A 15,754-nucleotide genomic window follows, 5' to 3' on the forward strand; every position below is an offset into this window, starting at 1 on the left:
TAATGTGATTACCGTACTTGGAGCTGGATACGGATGTGGCATCCTGTTAGATAAGGAAGCGTGGCCTCCGATCTCGAGTCCAGTCCGATTGCTACACATAGTTGCAAACGCAAGTACGGTAATTACGATAATTAAACCGATATTGGTTTGATCGATGATGATATAATATCCCGATCTCGGGTCCAGTCCGATCGCTACATAGTTTTTCGAATTGACCATTGAATAGTTCTGCGCCTTCTATCGCGAATCCCGAACTGTACAAATGTGGCTACTATCTTTGGAATTCGCAATGTGTGCAATTCAGTCGTTTACATTACAACATTTGAAGTTGCGCGCGTCAAAACTTCGCAGAACACCTGTTACGACTCTTACACACCTGTTGTTAAAGATGTATTTAAAATTTGTGAACAATTCTTCAAAATAAAATGTGTGTCCGATTAACGGGTAGCGACCGAGAGCTCATGTTTACAGACACTGAATGAGTGATGGACAAGATATCTTTTGCATTTGGATTCCTTGCTTATTCCATTGAGTAACAATTCAAATATGATGTAATAAAAACGCCGGAATGGTACCAATATGTTAATCAACAACTCATTAGGACTGATGTTGAATTTGGTATAATTTTCAACAGTGCATTAGAGCAGCCGGTGAAGAACTGAAGATTCGGGCAGACAGCACCATAGACTTCGTAGGTGGAGGCATCTCACCGCTTCACAATGTTCTCACTTCACGCCTGACAGAAGATATGTCCCATGTATTGTATCACGGAAATTATTGTATCAAGAATAATTGCGACACAAGGAACTTCAGGTGTTGGAAACTTGAGTAGAAGACAAAGTGCTGGCGGGTCTCAGCGGGTCAAGCGGCATCTCTGGCGGACATGAATAGGCGACGTTTCGAGTCGTGGTCCTTTTAAACTGATCCGACATCTCGTCTATCCATGTACTTCAGAGATGCTGCCTGTTCCACTCAATCACTCTAGCATTCTGTGTTCTATCAGGGGTAATGTTGGATGCTTTAAACATTGGGATGCACGATGACTGCACTAATTATAATTTGCAAGCAACAAAAGCAAGGACAACGGTTTGACCTCTACATTTCAAATCGTTGTATGCCGGGCACTCCAATGTCATACGCCGAATGGGCCACAGCGGCCGATAGCATCAGAATTTACATTTTACATTGAAATGATCGCAACACGTTCTTGTTGCACGGAAACCAGAGGGTTTGTTGTTCAGAAAGAGACAGTCAGAGAAGGGAATAAACCCGATGTCAAATAAACTCGAATAACAGAAGCAGAAGTTCTCGACAAAACACACCGGAACAAATGGCGACAGTACTGTACACAAACATGGAAGAATACAACAGAACGACTTGAGTTTAATTTTTATTTACTTTGTCATTTACAGACAGGCGCCGATATTTACTTCTGTTTCCACCACTTTAATTGGAATGCCTCACATCAGTTACTAATTTCTAATCGCAACCAGTCATCAATATCCTTCACTAACCATTAGGCCGTTGTCTCAGAAAGTCAATTCGTGCCGGCCAAATACCAGCCTTTGAGGACATCCATGATATAACCGCATCTATCTGAAATACGTTTTAAAAGGTTAATGCCAAAATAATTAAACTAGCGATTCGTTTAACTTCTCCTGCGAAGCCTAAACCCTCCCACCTGCAGGTATATCGGGCCTGAATCAACAGTTATCAAAAGCCAATTAGTCCCCGTGTGAACCTTCAACAAAAGGATAGCCGCCGTTTCTAGGGCATCCAGTCGCAATGTTTGAGAACAGTGGCTGGATAAGTGGTATACACATAATCTAACATTACATAAACTCCCTTTCTCTTCCTGTATCGCGTTATTTGTAGTTCTCAAAGATGCTGCACATTAGCCATTTCCACATTATAGATCACAATGTTCATTTTTTTCCACCCATTCTGGTTATTTGTCTTCAACAGCGCACAATTTGCCATGCGTTAATTTAGTCTCTCTACAACTGTTTTTTTTTTTAATTGAAAGCGCATATGCGAAAAGATACATTTTACGAATACCACTTTCCTGGCATAATCATATTCAATCTCGCGAAAGGTTCAACCTTCCTGCAAAAGGAAATTTGTAAAAAGCTCAGCTTTGAATACCTATTCTGTGAAATATTCGTCCCTCGCTTGTTGCGTTATCGGTTCTAATTTTCCTAAATCCTCTGTATTTTGACGGTCACAAATTTAAGCACATACAAGTTTGAAGATATACCTATTAGGGTCTTGAGAAAATATAATTATATTTAAACGCTTAAATGGTCCACCGTACATCAAGTATTTACAGTAACATACAGTAGCATTGTAGGATCCGGAATCTCCACGATGATTTGGGGTGTAAGTCACATACCATCTAGCAAGACCAAGAGGATGAAGATTCCTTTCCGTGGTGAAAAACAAAACATTATTCTGAAGTTGGATTTTTTTCTTTATTATCCAAAAGTTCCGTCATAAACGAGATATAGACAATGGCAAGACGTAGAGTTTCAATCCTAGACAGCCGTTTCTCATAAGCAAAAGTAGGCACCCTTTTCCTTAACTGATCAAATGCTTCATTCAGACTGAACATTCTTTTCCTCTCCCTGACGTTAGCAGCCTGGCGCTGGGCATAAGTGATCACGCGTTTCCTTTTGGGTCTGACCATCAGGGAATTGATAGATCCCATCTTAAAGGCTGTTGCTTGGTCCCCAAGCAAATCCACATACTCCTTGTCGCCTCCAAATGGAACTGAGTGGTCGGTAAAGGCGCGTATCCCAGCCAGATCACACAACCTGTCACAAAGGTCCACACGGTGCGGCGAATTGACTTCGATCTGGTCTGATCCTGGCGAAGACAGAGCAAACTCTGATTCTGCAACAAAGTCCAGAACAGAAGATTCCATGAAGGTTTCTTGAAATTCCATTTTGTGTGTGTGTGTGCGTACAGACTCAAAAGTTAGCTTTCAGGAGAGCTCCTGGTGAAACAGGGAATAACATGTCAGTTAAGGGACAATCTCGACTGCTGCATTGCCTGTTGTTGTGAGGACATCAATATGTATAACTGCAAAACTAACAGGATTAAAACAAGGGAGAGCAAGGAAGTACAAAAGCAAACGGCCGGGTTTAACACTGATGAGTGCAGACAACCGACAATTGTCTGGAGTGTGGAGACCTCAAGGAAACTTAAAAAATGACCTTTCCTTTCAACATTATCGAGTTTAGATCCTTGTTGGCAGCTATCCACGGACCTTACCTGCTGTGTATTTTTAAATCTTCTTAACATGTTTTGGAAAGTAATTATTCCGCGTCTTCCAAAGCAACCATTTTGCTTCCCTTTCTCTCGTCCTGATCTAGTAAACTCTGATGAAATCGCCAGGCCCCTCTTGACAAGTGCATGTTTGGTTTAATGATGTTGGGAAGACAGGACCTGCACACAAAGGGTCACCATGAATTGTTGACGTTGTATCCCAGTGCAATGGAAGCTGAATAATAGGATCTCCATTAGACTAACTCAGCATTGGAGGGGACCGTATGTAGCATTCCTGTGAATAACTTAGACGGCTTCCTTCAGCAAATAATGCGCTGGGATCTACTGCATGTAGAAACAAAAGTAAAACAACGAGATGCATTTTGTTGATTTTTTAATAAAAACCTCATTCGCAGCTACGATCGTTGAAATCTTCAGTGCTACCTTTAGCCTGAAATTGATGTATATTCGTAATTTAAATAGTCGACTCAACAACTTAGGTCCTTACGTCTATGGAATGGATGGAGGCATTTGGTACTTAATATAACCTCTTTTGGTTCCGTTTTTTCTTAAAGCGTTTGGATCAACTTGGGCAGTTTTACAATCATTGCAAATATATATGAATGCCATGTTCGTTTTAATTACAATACCCCGCCCCCCCTTAATCAAACGAATTATCTACGCATCTATCTCAGGTGAGCTATTTCCAAAAAGAAGTATGAATCTAGATATATTCCTGCTATATTTTGTATATGAATCTTGAAGAATTTTTCCTTCGGCCGATGTATTGTTTCCAACAAGACATTACTGTTCAAATATAGTCGAGGAGTCCTCGCGGTTGTGCAGTTGTTGCTAGGACCGTGTTGCATTATTTGACACAATCCAGGCTGCCCCTGATGTTCATGGTCGTTTACGGACACATTCATATGAAGGTAAATATGTTAAGGCTGCTGATTATGCTGCACTTTGTGTGTGTGTGTGAAATAGTAAATCGATTTGCTTAAAAGCTTTATTTCTTCATTGGTTGTTCATTTCGTCAGCATCTGTGGCTTCATTTCAAATGGACAGATAATTTGGCTGTTTTGGGATCAGGGAGGCTAGCAGAATAGCAGTTAAATCCACAGTAAACACTCGGCGACCCCCCCCCCCCCCCCCCCCCCCCAAGCCTTATTATTTACAGCGCAAACCGAAACAAGTCGAAACACTGCATTGGATTTTGCGTCTCTGGGTGTGATGGCGGTGGTGGGAGGGGAGGGAGCGGTAGATTTGTTGGAGAAGTGTGTGCAGGGATAGAAGATGATTTGACTCGGGCTGGACCTGATGATGATCAGCAAACTTTGACCTTGCGACGCACGCCACGCGTAAAAGTCAGGTTCAACAGCAAAATACCAAATGCAGGAGGAATTCAGTGGATCAGGCAGCATTTCAGGGAGGGAATGGACATGCGACGTTTCAGGTCTGGATTTCAGACTCCACAGAGGGGAAGCATTGAGATAGGGTCTCTCAGAAACTCCAGTGGGATAGAGGAGGAGAACTTAAGTTGGCATACCTTGGGGAGATTTCGCAGCGGAACAGTAAAAATGAGGCATAGTCATATTCTCTCTTGTTATTGAAAATCGCATAGCCCAGACATTATTAAGTGCCATGGGTGAATATCCATACAGTGGGTTGAGAGGGGTTGGAATCTTGTGTGGGTGGCATCAATAGAACATAACATAGAACATAGAACATAGAACATAGAACATAGAACAGTCAGCACAGGGACAGAGGCTTTGGTGGAAAATGTTTGTGCCAAACATGATGCCCAGCTGAACTGATCTCACCTGCCTGAACATGATCCATATCCTTCTATTCCTTACCTATCAGACCACTTAAACACCACTACTGTATCTTCTTCCACCACCGCCCCAGTCAATGCATTCCAGGCCCCCACTGCTCTCTGTGTAACATAATTTGTCCCGCACATCTCCATTAAACTTCCCCCCTCTCACCTTACAGCTATGCCCTCTATTGTTGGATATTTCCACTCTGTGAAAAGGGTTCTGACTGCCTCTCATAATTTTATATACCTACCATGTCTACCCTCAACCTCCGAAGTTCCAGAAAAAACGATTCAAGTCCATCTGACCTCACCCTGTAGCTGAAACCCTCTAATCCTGTCAGCATTCTGGTAAACCTTCTCTGCATCCCATCCAAGCTTCCACATCTTTCCTGTAATGGGGTGGCCAGAACTGCATGCGATACTCCAGATGGGGCTAACCAAAGTCCGATCGAGCTGCACCATGACTTCCTCGCTCTTATATTGGAATGCCCCTTGCAACAAAAGTAAGTATACCATATGCCTTCTTTACTACCCTATCTACAGGTACTTGTGCTGCCACCTTTGCACCTTTACTGATCTATGAATCTGGATTCCAAGATCCCTCTGCACATTAATGCTATTGAAGGTCAAGTCAAGTTTATTCGTCACATACACATACGAGATGTGCAGTGAAATGAAAAGTGGCAATGCTCGCGGACTTTGTGCAAAAAGACAAACAAACAAATAACCAAACAAATTACAAACAGAAGCACATATTATTTTACATATAAAATATTGTGGGCAGAAGGAAAAAGGTTCAAAAAAGTTAGTCCCTGGTGAGATAGGAGTTTACAGTCCGAATGGCCTCTGGGAAGAAACTCCTTCTCAACCTCTCCATTCTCGCAGCATGGCAACGGAGGCGTTTGCCTGACCGTAGCAGCTGGAACAGTCCATTGCATGGGTGGAAGGGGTCTCCCATGATTTTATTGGCTCTGGAGTTGCACCTCCTGATGTATAGTTCCTGCAAGGGGGAAAGTGAAGTTCCTATAGTGCATTCGGCCGAACGCACTACTCTCTGCAGAGCCTTCTTGTCCTGGGCAGAGCAATTCCCAAACCATATGGTAATATTTCCGGACAAGATGCTTTCCACAGCCGCTGAGTAGAAGCACTTGAGGATCCTCAGAGACACTCTGAATTTCCTCAATTGCCTGAGGTGGTAAAGGCGCTGCCTTGCCTTACTCACGAGTGCTGCGGCGTGTGATGTCCATGTCATATCCTCAGAGATGTGGACTCCCAGGTATTTAAAACAGCTCACCCTATCCACAGTATCCCCATTTATCCTCAATGGTGTGTACGTCCTCGGATGATGTGCCCTCCTAAAGTCCACGCTCAGCTCCTTAGTTTTTTTGATGTTCAAGAGGAGGCTGTTGTCCTGACACCAGAGTGCTAGATCAGCCACCTCCTCCCGGTAGGCCTTCTCATCGTTGTCTTAGATCAGGCCCACCTTCACAGTGTCATCAGCAAACTTGATTATTGAGTTGGAGCTGAACCTAGCCACACAGTCATGTGTGTACAGGGAGTACAATAGGGGGCTGAGGACGCAACCCTGGGGCGATCCTGTGCTCAGGGTGAGGGACTTCGATGTATTCCCTCCCATCTTGACTACCTGGGGCCTGGCGGTGAGAAAGTCCAGGGCCCAGGCACACAGGGGGGTGTTGAGCCCTAATTCCAGTAGTTTCTCGGCCAGTCTGGTGGGGACAATCGTGTTGAAGGCTGAACTGTAGTCTATGAACAGCATCCTCACGTAGCCCCCCTTCTGGCTGTCAAGATGAGAGAGAGCGGTGTGCAAAACCTGGGAGACCGCATCGTCCGTGGATCTGTTCGGACGGTATGCAAACTGTAACGGGTCCATGTTGCGAGGGAGGAAGGCGCAGATGTGTTTCTTCACCAGCCTCTCAAAGCATTTCATGACTACCGAGGTAAGGGCCACCGGACGGTAGTCATTCAGACAGGCTGGGGAGACATTTTTTGGTACCGGTACAATGATGGATTTTTTGAAGCAGGCAGGGACCACGGACTTGTCCAGGGAGAGGTTGAATATTGTAGTGAGCACTGGAGCTAGCTGCGTAGCACAGGACTTGAGTACTCGCCCCGAGATGCCATCGGGGCCTGCAGCTTTTCTCGTGTTCACACGTGTCAGAGCCCTCCTCACATCGTGCTCGGACAGCGAGAATGTGTGCACATTCCTCCCTTCAGCTTCAGTAGCCAGCCCGCTGGCGGTATTGTCGATAGTCGGCTGACCTGGGGTGGTGTTGCCCATCTCGAAACGAGCGTAAAAGGAGTTCAGGTCATCAGCTAGGGAGGTGCCGGCATTTGCGGATGAGGGTGGGGTGCTCCAGTAGTTGGTTACAGTCCGTAGCCCCTGCCACAGGCTTCTGGTGTCCTGCTGCTCCATCTGTAACTCCATCTTGTCTCTGTACCTCCTCTTTGCGTCCTTCACCGCCCTTCGCAGTCGGTAGGACTCTACCTTGTAGACGTCCATGTTTCCTGATGCCAGGCCCGAGTTGTAGGCAGCGGTGCGAGCATTCAAGGCCACACGAACAGACCTGTCTACCCAGGGTTTTTGGTTCGGAAAGGTGCTTACCCTTACCGTGGGGACGATGTTGTCGGTTATTGTTGCGATGACGTCCGTGACATTAACTGTATGCTCTCCTTATATTCAACCTCTCAAAGTGCAATACCTCACATTTACTTGGTTTAAAGTCCATCTCCCATTTCTCTGCCCATTTCTGCAACTGATCTACATCCCACTGTATCTCTGACAGCCGTCCTCATTGTTTTGGTGTCCAATTTTGGTGCCATCAACAAACTTACTCACCAACCCACTACCCAACGCAGATCCCTCAAAACTCCACTGGTCACAAATCTCCTGCCAGAACATCTACCTTTCACTACAACCCTTTAACTGCTATGAATAATCCAGTTCTAAATCCATATGATGATGTCATTGTGAATCCCGCACATCTTAATCTTCTGGATCAGCCTACCATGCGGGATATTATCAAAAGCCTTACTAAAATCCACGTATACATCATCTACCACCTACCTTCATTAATCTCCTTTGTCACCTCCTCAAAAAACTCAATCGAGTTAGTGAGACATGACACATAAAAAGCCATGCTGCCTTTCCCTAATAAGCCCATTCTCTTCCAAATGGGAGTAAATCCTATCTCAAATAATTATCTTCAATAATTTTCCCTACCACTGATGTGAGGCTGTGCCACTATAGCTCCCTGGATTCTCTCTACTGGCTCTCTTAAACAAGGAATCAACTTGAAGCCATACCTGTACCTGGTGTGAAGGTGGTCCTTGTTTCCAACCTCCACTGGAGGTCTTTGACAAGGTTAAGTAGTTTGCTGAAAGCTGTTGAGGGACTCCCGGTTTATCTCATGTGGTTCTGAATGGATTGATGCAAGAGAGAGGTTCTTCATGCATATGGACCCAAGCCCAAATCAGCAGAGAGGAAGTCCTGACCAGGGATGAAGCACCCGCAACATGGATGCAGAATATTACACCAATGGCCCCACACATCGTTCTGTGCAAGACAACCCTGTTCACCCACACTCATCTAACAAAAACACCAACAATCAGATATTTCCAAAATTCATAAAGAAAATACCATAAATCAGAAATTTACCACCACATTTTCATATCTTGCACAAAGTTACTGTTATTGAAAGACAGAAGCATCAACAAACACATTACAATGTACTCAACACTCCTTTTCCTTCTATGCTGCAGAAGGTCCCAAACAATGATCACCAGCAGCAATAGATTGGTTTATGGTGTAATAGTAGGTGGCAAGGTCATAACCATGTGTTCAGTGGTCAAAAAGGGAGAGAATGATTAGTATTGAAATGGCCACCACAGTGCTCGTGGCCAAGAGCAGTGTCACAACAATGATGATGGGTACTTGAATCACTAATAATACTAGTTTAAAGGAAATGTGTGGGGCAGAGGGTGGTAGATGTATGGAACGAGCTGGCAGGGGTGGTGGTGAAGGCAGGTACAATACTGGTGTTTAAGAGGCATTTAGATAGGCACATGAATATGTAGGGAATGAAAAGATATGGATCATGTACAAGGAGAGGATTGGGATATATACATAGTGAAATATGCATTGGGTAAATATAAAAGGTGAAGTATGGCAGAAACCCACAAAATATGTTTTTTATCACGTTAATGATACAATAAACTTGAAGTTCCCTTAAGATCATTGATTCTACATTGGTTGGAACTGCAGGAAGTGCAACAAATGGCTTTTGGATAAGCATAGTACCACTGTAAACATCCTCTGGATTTCCATGCTTACAACAGTTGTCAAAAGTTGCTGTCCGCTTTTTCTAGAGTAATGGATGCCAGGACTGATATTTTTCTTACATCTGCAGAATCTGGGCCGTTGTTATTAGAAATAAATCAATGAACTGAATTATTGAATAACTTCGTTTGTTTGCACACGAGAAACAGTGAGGCAAGTCCATCTCTGTGTACTTAATTTATTCATGCCTGCATTTATAATTTAAATGCTTATTTTTTCTTTATTCTAGTCATGTTGATTCCTGACCTGGTTTTCATAGTTTATTTTCTGATTGATATTTGTATTAGTCTTGTGACATAAAGATAACTGTTAGCATTTATCCTCTTTTGAGAATTTGTATTTTCCTCAGATTATTTTTTCCAGAACCTTCCCCCATTACTCTCACTAATATCCTTTTCATTAATTAATTTAAGAATGAGTACTTTTTTTCTCTTATTTGTATGGCTGTGTCTCTTCAAGGACAGTTTTGTCTTTAGAAATTAATCATCTTTACTCTGGCAACATTTTCTGATAAAGAGGTCATGACATTTCTGACTTGACATGTCCTTTTTATTCTCATTGTGTTTTTCAGGGAAGAACTCAAAACATGATAGATTGATTCCAGAGAAGAGTTTGAAGTTTATGTTCAATTGCATGATTTTTCATTCTGACATGAATTAATTTTTATGATTCATGTGACGAGACCCAGTATTTTTATCCTTCCTGGAACAATCTACATCCACTTTTGGCAATTATGTGATACAAAAATAATTCTATCCTGTCATTTGTGTCTTAAAATCTTTTCATGCAATTAAGTTTGAGTTTATTTAACCCAGCTGTATATTCACCATCAGATTGTTTTAAAATATATGGTTTGAATCTTCTGCATTCGTAGTATAGATCTAACACCATAGGAAATCTACAAACCATTGTTATATCCTCTTATTACTTGTTACAAGCTTGCTGAAGGATATGTTACAACCTTTTGTACATTGGCACTTGCAGCGTACATGGTATCGCCAATCACTTTAGAGCAATTGTTCATTGATTAAACCACGTTCCATTCACTCGACATACAATGCACAGTTGATATATAAAGAACATGTTCTATGGAGTAATTTGTGGATAAGAATGGAAATTGGTTTGATTGAATGGTCACTATTGAGCTGCATTATTATGCTTCTTTGAATAATCATACTTCCATTTGTCCCTGCTCTTTATGTAACTAAGTCAGAAGGCTATGGGATAAAGTCCTGTCCCTGAGTGGAACACAGATCTAGGCTGACACTTTGGTGCAGCAAAGAAAGAGGGTGACAGAGAGAGGTTTCAAGTTCCAGACGAGATATTAAAACTGACTTTTGTCCTCTCAGATAAGCATCAAATATTGTTGGCGTTGGTCTGAAGTAAATCTGTCAGCGTCCTGGCCAGTGTGTATTCCTCAACCTGTATCAGTGGAGTAGATTGCCTGGTCAATGTCTCATGTTACCTTATGGGAATGTGCTGTGTGCAAATATCTGTTATATTTTTAAATAATTCTATATCGCTGTTCTCTGCTGGAGTATGAGGTTCAATTCTGGGCAGCCATTGATGAGAGTACAGATTTGATTCATCCATATGATGCCAATTCCTGAGATAAGTGAGATTGCACTTGATTTGATGGAGATTGATATTAGGGATTCCAGAAAAAAATTGATGTCAATTAGCATCAAAGGAAATCAGTTCATTGGTTGGAATCATACCTCACTCAAAGGAATATGGTTGTGCTTGTTGAAGCTCAATAATTGCACCCTCAAGATATCACTGCAGGCATGAACATTGAATTCGCCAATTTCAAGTAACCTCCCTCCCACCCCTCTCCCTTTTCCATCTCTCTGCCCTGTCTCTCTCTCTCCCCATTCCAATATGCATCCATTTCTCCCATCATCTCCAACACCACCCTATCATCCTGCTCATTACCTTGCATTTATCCATTCATTCTCCATCCCCCATACCCCATCCATGCCCACTCTTTGCCCATCGCCCTGTCCCCTTCCATCTATAATCTTTCCTATAACTTTACAACTCACTATTCTTCTGCTCATTGCACACCCTTTAGTCTCCTTTTCACCTATCCCACCCATCTGCCAATCAATCCCTGATCCTCCACCTGCATCCACCTATCACTTGCCGGTCTTTGACCTGCCTTCACCTTTCTTTTCCAGCTTTCTTCCATTGCTTCAATCTGTCTGAAGAAGGATTGCCACCCAAAAGAAGGATTGTCTGTCCATTCCCTCCACGGATGCTGCCTGACCCATTGTGTTCCTCCAGCCGTGTGTTTTTTGCACATTACTGCAGGATTTTTTCAGAGTCCTTGGCCCAGCCACCTTCAGCTGCTCATCAATGATCTTCCTTCGTCATCAGGTTAGAAGTGGGAATGTTTACTGATAATTGCACAATTTTTAATCCATTTGCAGCTCCACAGCAAATGAAGCAGTCCATCACATGCCTGCATGCAGCCAAGTCTAGACAAGATTTAGGTGTGAGACAAAAACAGAAAATGATGGGAACACAGAGCAGATCAGATGGCATTTGTGAAAAGAGAAACAATATCTAATCTTCAGATCAAATACTTCATTAGAAGTGTTTTGATTTTCAACATTCAGTCATGACCTGAAGCTTTTGGATAGGCACAATGATATGCAGAGAATGAAGGGATATGGATCATGTGTAGGCAGACAGGATTAATTTGCCTTGGCATTGTGTTCGTCACAGACACTGTGGGCCAAAGGGGCTGTTGCTCTGCTGTACCGTACTATGTTCTATATTCTATGTAAGTGGAAAGTAACATTTCCATCGCTTACTTTAGCTCCAGGCAATGATCATTATCATCCAGGGTGAGTTTAACCTCTTTCTGCATGTTATTGAACAACATTATCATTGTTGAGGATGAGGGAACACAATTGGCCAGAAACCCAAATGGACCAGCCGCAAATGAAACAGTGACTACGAGATTATGTGTGAGGCCAGGTATCTTGAACGCAAACTTCCTGATATCTCAAAGCCATTCCACCATCTTCGGCATGAAGTCAAGAACATGACGATTACTCTACACTTCAATTCCAGCAAAACATAAGATGCATGTCCTGGTGAAAACAGTGTGTTCTCATGAACCTAAGCATTTATCCCCTCTGCTCTCGACATACCATAGCAGCAGTGTGCAACTTATAGTGCAGTTACTCATCACAGCTCTGGTATTATGGCATTTGTTTGAGTGAATTAATCGTCTGTTGATATTTACATAATTAGCTGCTTAGTAGTGCACACTGGTAGCATAGCTGGTGAGAGCAGGTATTGAGGGGGTGATTCTGGGATGCCAGAACTAACTGTTGAGCCTTCCTGAGGTGTTGTGGGCTTAACGCAACGAAACACCAGTGAAGGGAGTTGCCCACTTGATAACCCCAATGATCCACATGAATAGTTTGTATGTGCTTGTTAACTTATAGATAGTTTATTAATTAATATGAAGTTAGTTATTGTCTTCTAGCATTAGCGAGTATGAGCAGTTTAGATACTACATTGGCTTTGGGCTTGGCTTTCTTGGTTGAGCCCTAATCCTGGTATTATAGCAAGTACTTTGTGTTTTAATACTAAATTCTGACAAAATCTTTTCATGACCTCTTTCATCAAGAGGACAATGTTCCCTCAGGGAACTCCATCACCTGTAGGTTCTCCATCAACTCACACACCATCCATGCTTACTCTAAACTATGTAGTTCCTTCACTGCCCATAATGTGGGAGTATCTTTATGAGAATTACTGTGGTATTTCAGAGTGATGACTCATCACTGCCTTCCCAGGGATGATTTGAACTGGGGATGTTGAAATGAGATGGAGATGTTGAAAGAGAAAAGATTGATGGAAATCGTTGTGGATTACTAAAAATTGTGACGGATTTGTTAAAATTGATAGGGTGAAACTCTTCACAATGGTAGAGGCACTGGTAACCAAGGGACACGGATTTAGGCTAATTGACAAAATAGAACACTGAGGAAATGTGATTTTTGTTTTGCTGTAGTGGTCATGAAGGATTGTGGAAGTGGATTCAATAATATTTTTCATAATGGCATTTGACAAATACTAGAAAAAGATAAATCTGCAGAGATTAAGATTGGGTATTAGATTGGATGCCCACTCTCACGGTACTGGTGTCAAGCAGTTTTGCGCTCCTACATCTTGATCAGCGCATTCTATGTACTTTGTGCTAGCTGTCATGTTGTATGATGTGGCATTCTCACCAATATTGCAACTGATAACATTTGCATGGGCATCAGTCACCTGCATGAAGTGAATTCAGCACCATAGTCTTCCATTATGGTGACTACAGACTCAAATGTCGGTTTCCACATATTGCAAGATGATAATCAGCCACTATCTGAAATAATACTTTAACCTGCCAGGTGCGATGACAGATGACAAAGTCAGGGATTAAAACACTAAAGATAAAAGTGGTACAAATGGTACAATGTTTGCTTTGTACCACCTTCCTCATAAGGACGATGTACAATATTTCATTTCAGTTTCAGAGGATATTAAATGGGAATAATGTTGATTAATTGCCTTAAGTAATAGGTTAAAACTGAAATATTGTCTTGATTAGTAGTATTTAATCTATTGTAAAAAAACAGAGTAGGTCTGCATTTGCTTTGAAAGTTGCTTACATCACCTCGATTATGTACTATTCTTAAAATGGGGACAGTTAGATAAAGCAAATAAAATCCAGCAGATGATTATATATAAAACTGTTATTTTAATCTTGTGGTGAAATCATTCCCTGGCTTTCCAGGACTGTTCTCTCAGCTGAGTGATGCATTTGCCTGTTATTAGCAGGCCATGACCTGGGAAAATTGAGGGAATTTTGCATTCATTTGTCTGTGAAGATAGACCCACTAATTGGAACAGATTGGTGGCACTGTCAAAAAGGCAGAGCGAGAGCCAAAGTGGAGATAAGATACAATGTCATGTTACTCAGGAGACAGTATGAACAAGTTGTCAGGTAAACTTGTGTTTTCCATTACGCTCTCACTGATTGAATAATCCATTCAAGCTGTGTTCCTCTATGGATAAACTGCAGGCAGCAAAATGCAAAACATCCTGACCAGAAGTCTGAAGTATTTCCGACTGGATCTGTTCCAATGTAAGATCAAAAGGAATTTTTGATAGGATCTGGGAATATACTACCTTATATGACTTTGTGTTGGAGATACAGGGACTGCAGATGCTGGTTTACTCTGGAGATGCAATTGTGGAAGTTATTGAGAGTCATGCCAAATCTTCTCCGATGCCAAAGAATGTAAATATACGAGTCTGCTTTCTTGTTCACCATGTCAGTATGAAGGGTTGATGATGATACGGATGACTAGGAACTGAAAGCCGTCAGCCATCTCTCCAGCACTTCCGTTGATGAGGACATGCTTATGTTTACCCCCTTGCTTACTCTGGTCACCAACCATACCTTTCATGTGGAAACAAGGAAATGCAGATGCTGATTTACCAAGGAAAGACACCAAATGCTGGAGTAACTCAGCAGGTCAAGCAGCATCCCTGGAGAACACGGATAGGTGACACTTCGAGTTGGGATTCTTCTTCAGCCTGATTGCAGCGGTGGGGAGAAAGAAAGCTAGAAAGGTGGAGTGGAAGGACAAAGCATGGCAACTCATAGGCGAACACAGGCAAGGGGGGGGGGGGGGGAGTTGAGGGGCAGATGGTTAGACAAAAGCCGGAGATGAACGCACAAAAGGTGTGAGACAAAGGGATTAGAGAGTTATGAATCGTGAAGCTAGAGGATTGATGAAGTAGAATTCATCTTGCTGATGTCAAGGGCTAGGTTGTTGTCCTGACAACATGACACAATGTTCATGATCTCTTTCCTGGACTTTGTCTCATTATTGTTGTTGCTCTGGCTAACAACAGTGGCTTCATCGGAGATCTGAAAAATCAAGTCAAGTCAAGTCAAGTCAAGTTTATTTGTTACATACACATACGAGATGTGCAGTGAAATGAAAGTGGCAATGCTGGCTTTATGCGAACACAGAGTCATGGATGTACAGGGAGTAGAGCAAGGAACACATGGTCCTGCGGGACACCAGTGTTGAGGGAGGAAATGTTATGACCAATTGTAACTGACTGAGGTCTACTGGTCAGTTGGTCCAGAAGCACATTGCAGATGGAGGACTAAGGCAAGGGTCTAGAAGTTTAGGGATGACTTTATCGGTATCATGTGCTTTCTTTTATACCTCGTCTAGTAGTGTTAGTTAAATTTTGGAAACTCTAACAAATAATTGTGTTTACCT

At 42.4% G+C, this 15,754-nt stretch overlaps 1 protein-coding gene across 1 annotated transcript; it reads right to left on the reverse strand.

The window, feature by feature from the left end:
• Positions 1-2,173: 2,173 nt before the first annotated feature.
• On the reverse strand, positions 2,174-2,944 carry ferd3l (Fer3 like bHLH transcription factor). Its single transcript, XM_033039348.1, has one exon. It carries the CDS (start codon positions 2,942-2,944, stop codon positions 2,447-2,449), a length of 498 nt encoding a protein of 165 aa, XP_032895239.1. The 3' UTR covers positions 2,174-2,446.
• Positions 2,945-15,754: the final 12,810 nt, after the last annotated feature.

Source organism: Amblyraja radiata, chromosome 2 (assembly GCF_010909765.2).
Source record: "Amblyraja radiata isolate CabotCenter1 chromosome 2, sAmbRad1.1.pri, whole genome shotgun sequence".
NCBI classification, from domain to species: domain Eukaryota; kingdom Metazoa; phylum Chordata; class Chondrichthyes; order Rajiformes; family Rajidae; genus Amblyraja; species Amblyraja radiata.

Bases quoted from the DNA above. Each gene is read 5' to 3' on its own strand.
- ferd3l (XM_033039348.1), bottom strand. From the start codon at position 2,944: ATGGAATTTCAAGAAACCTTCATGGAATCTTCTGTTCTGGACTTTGTT.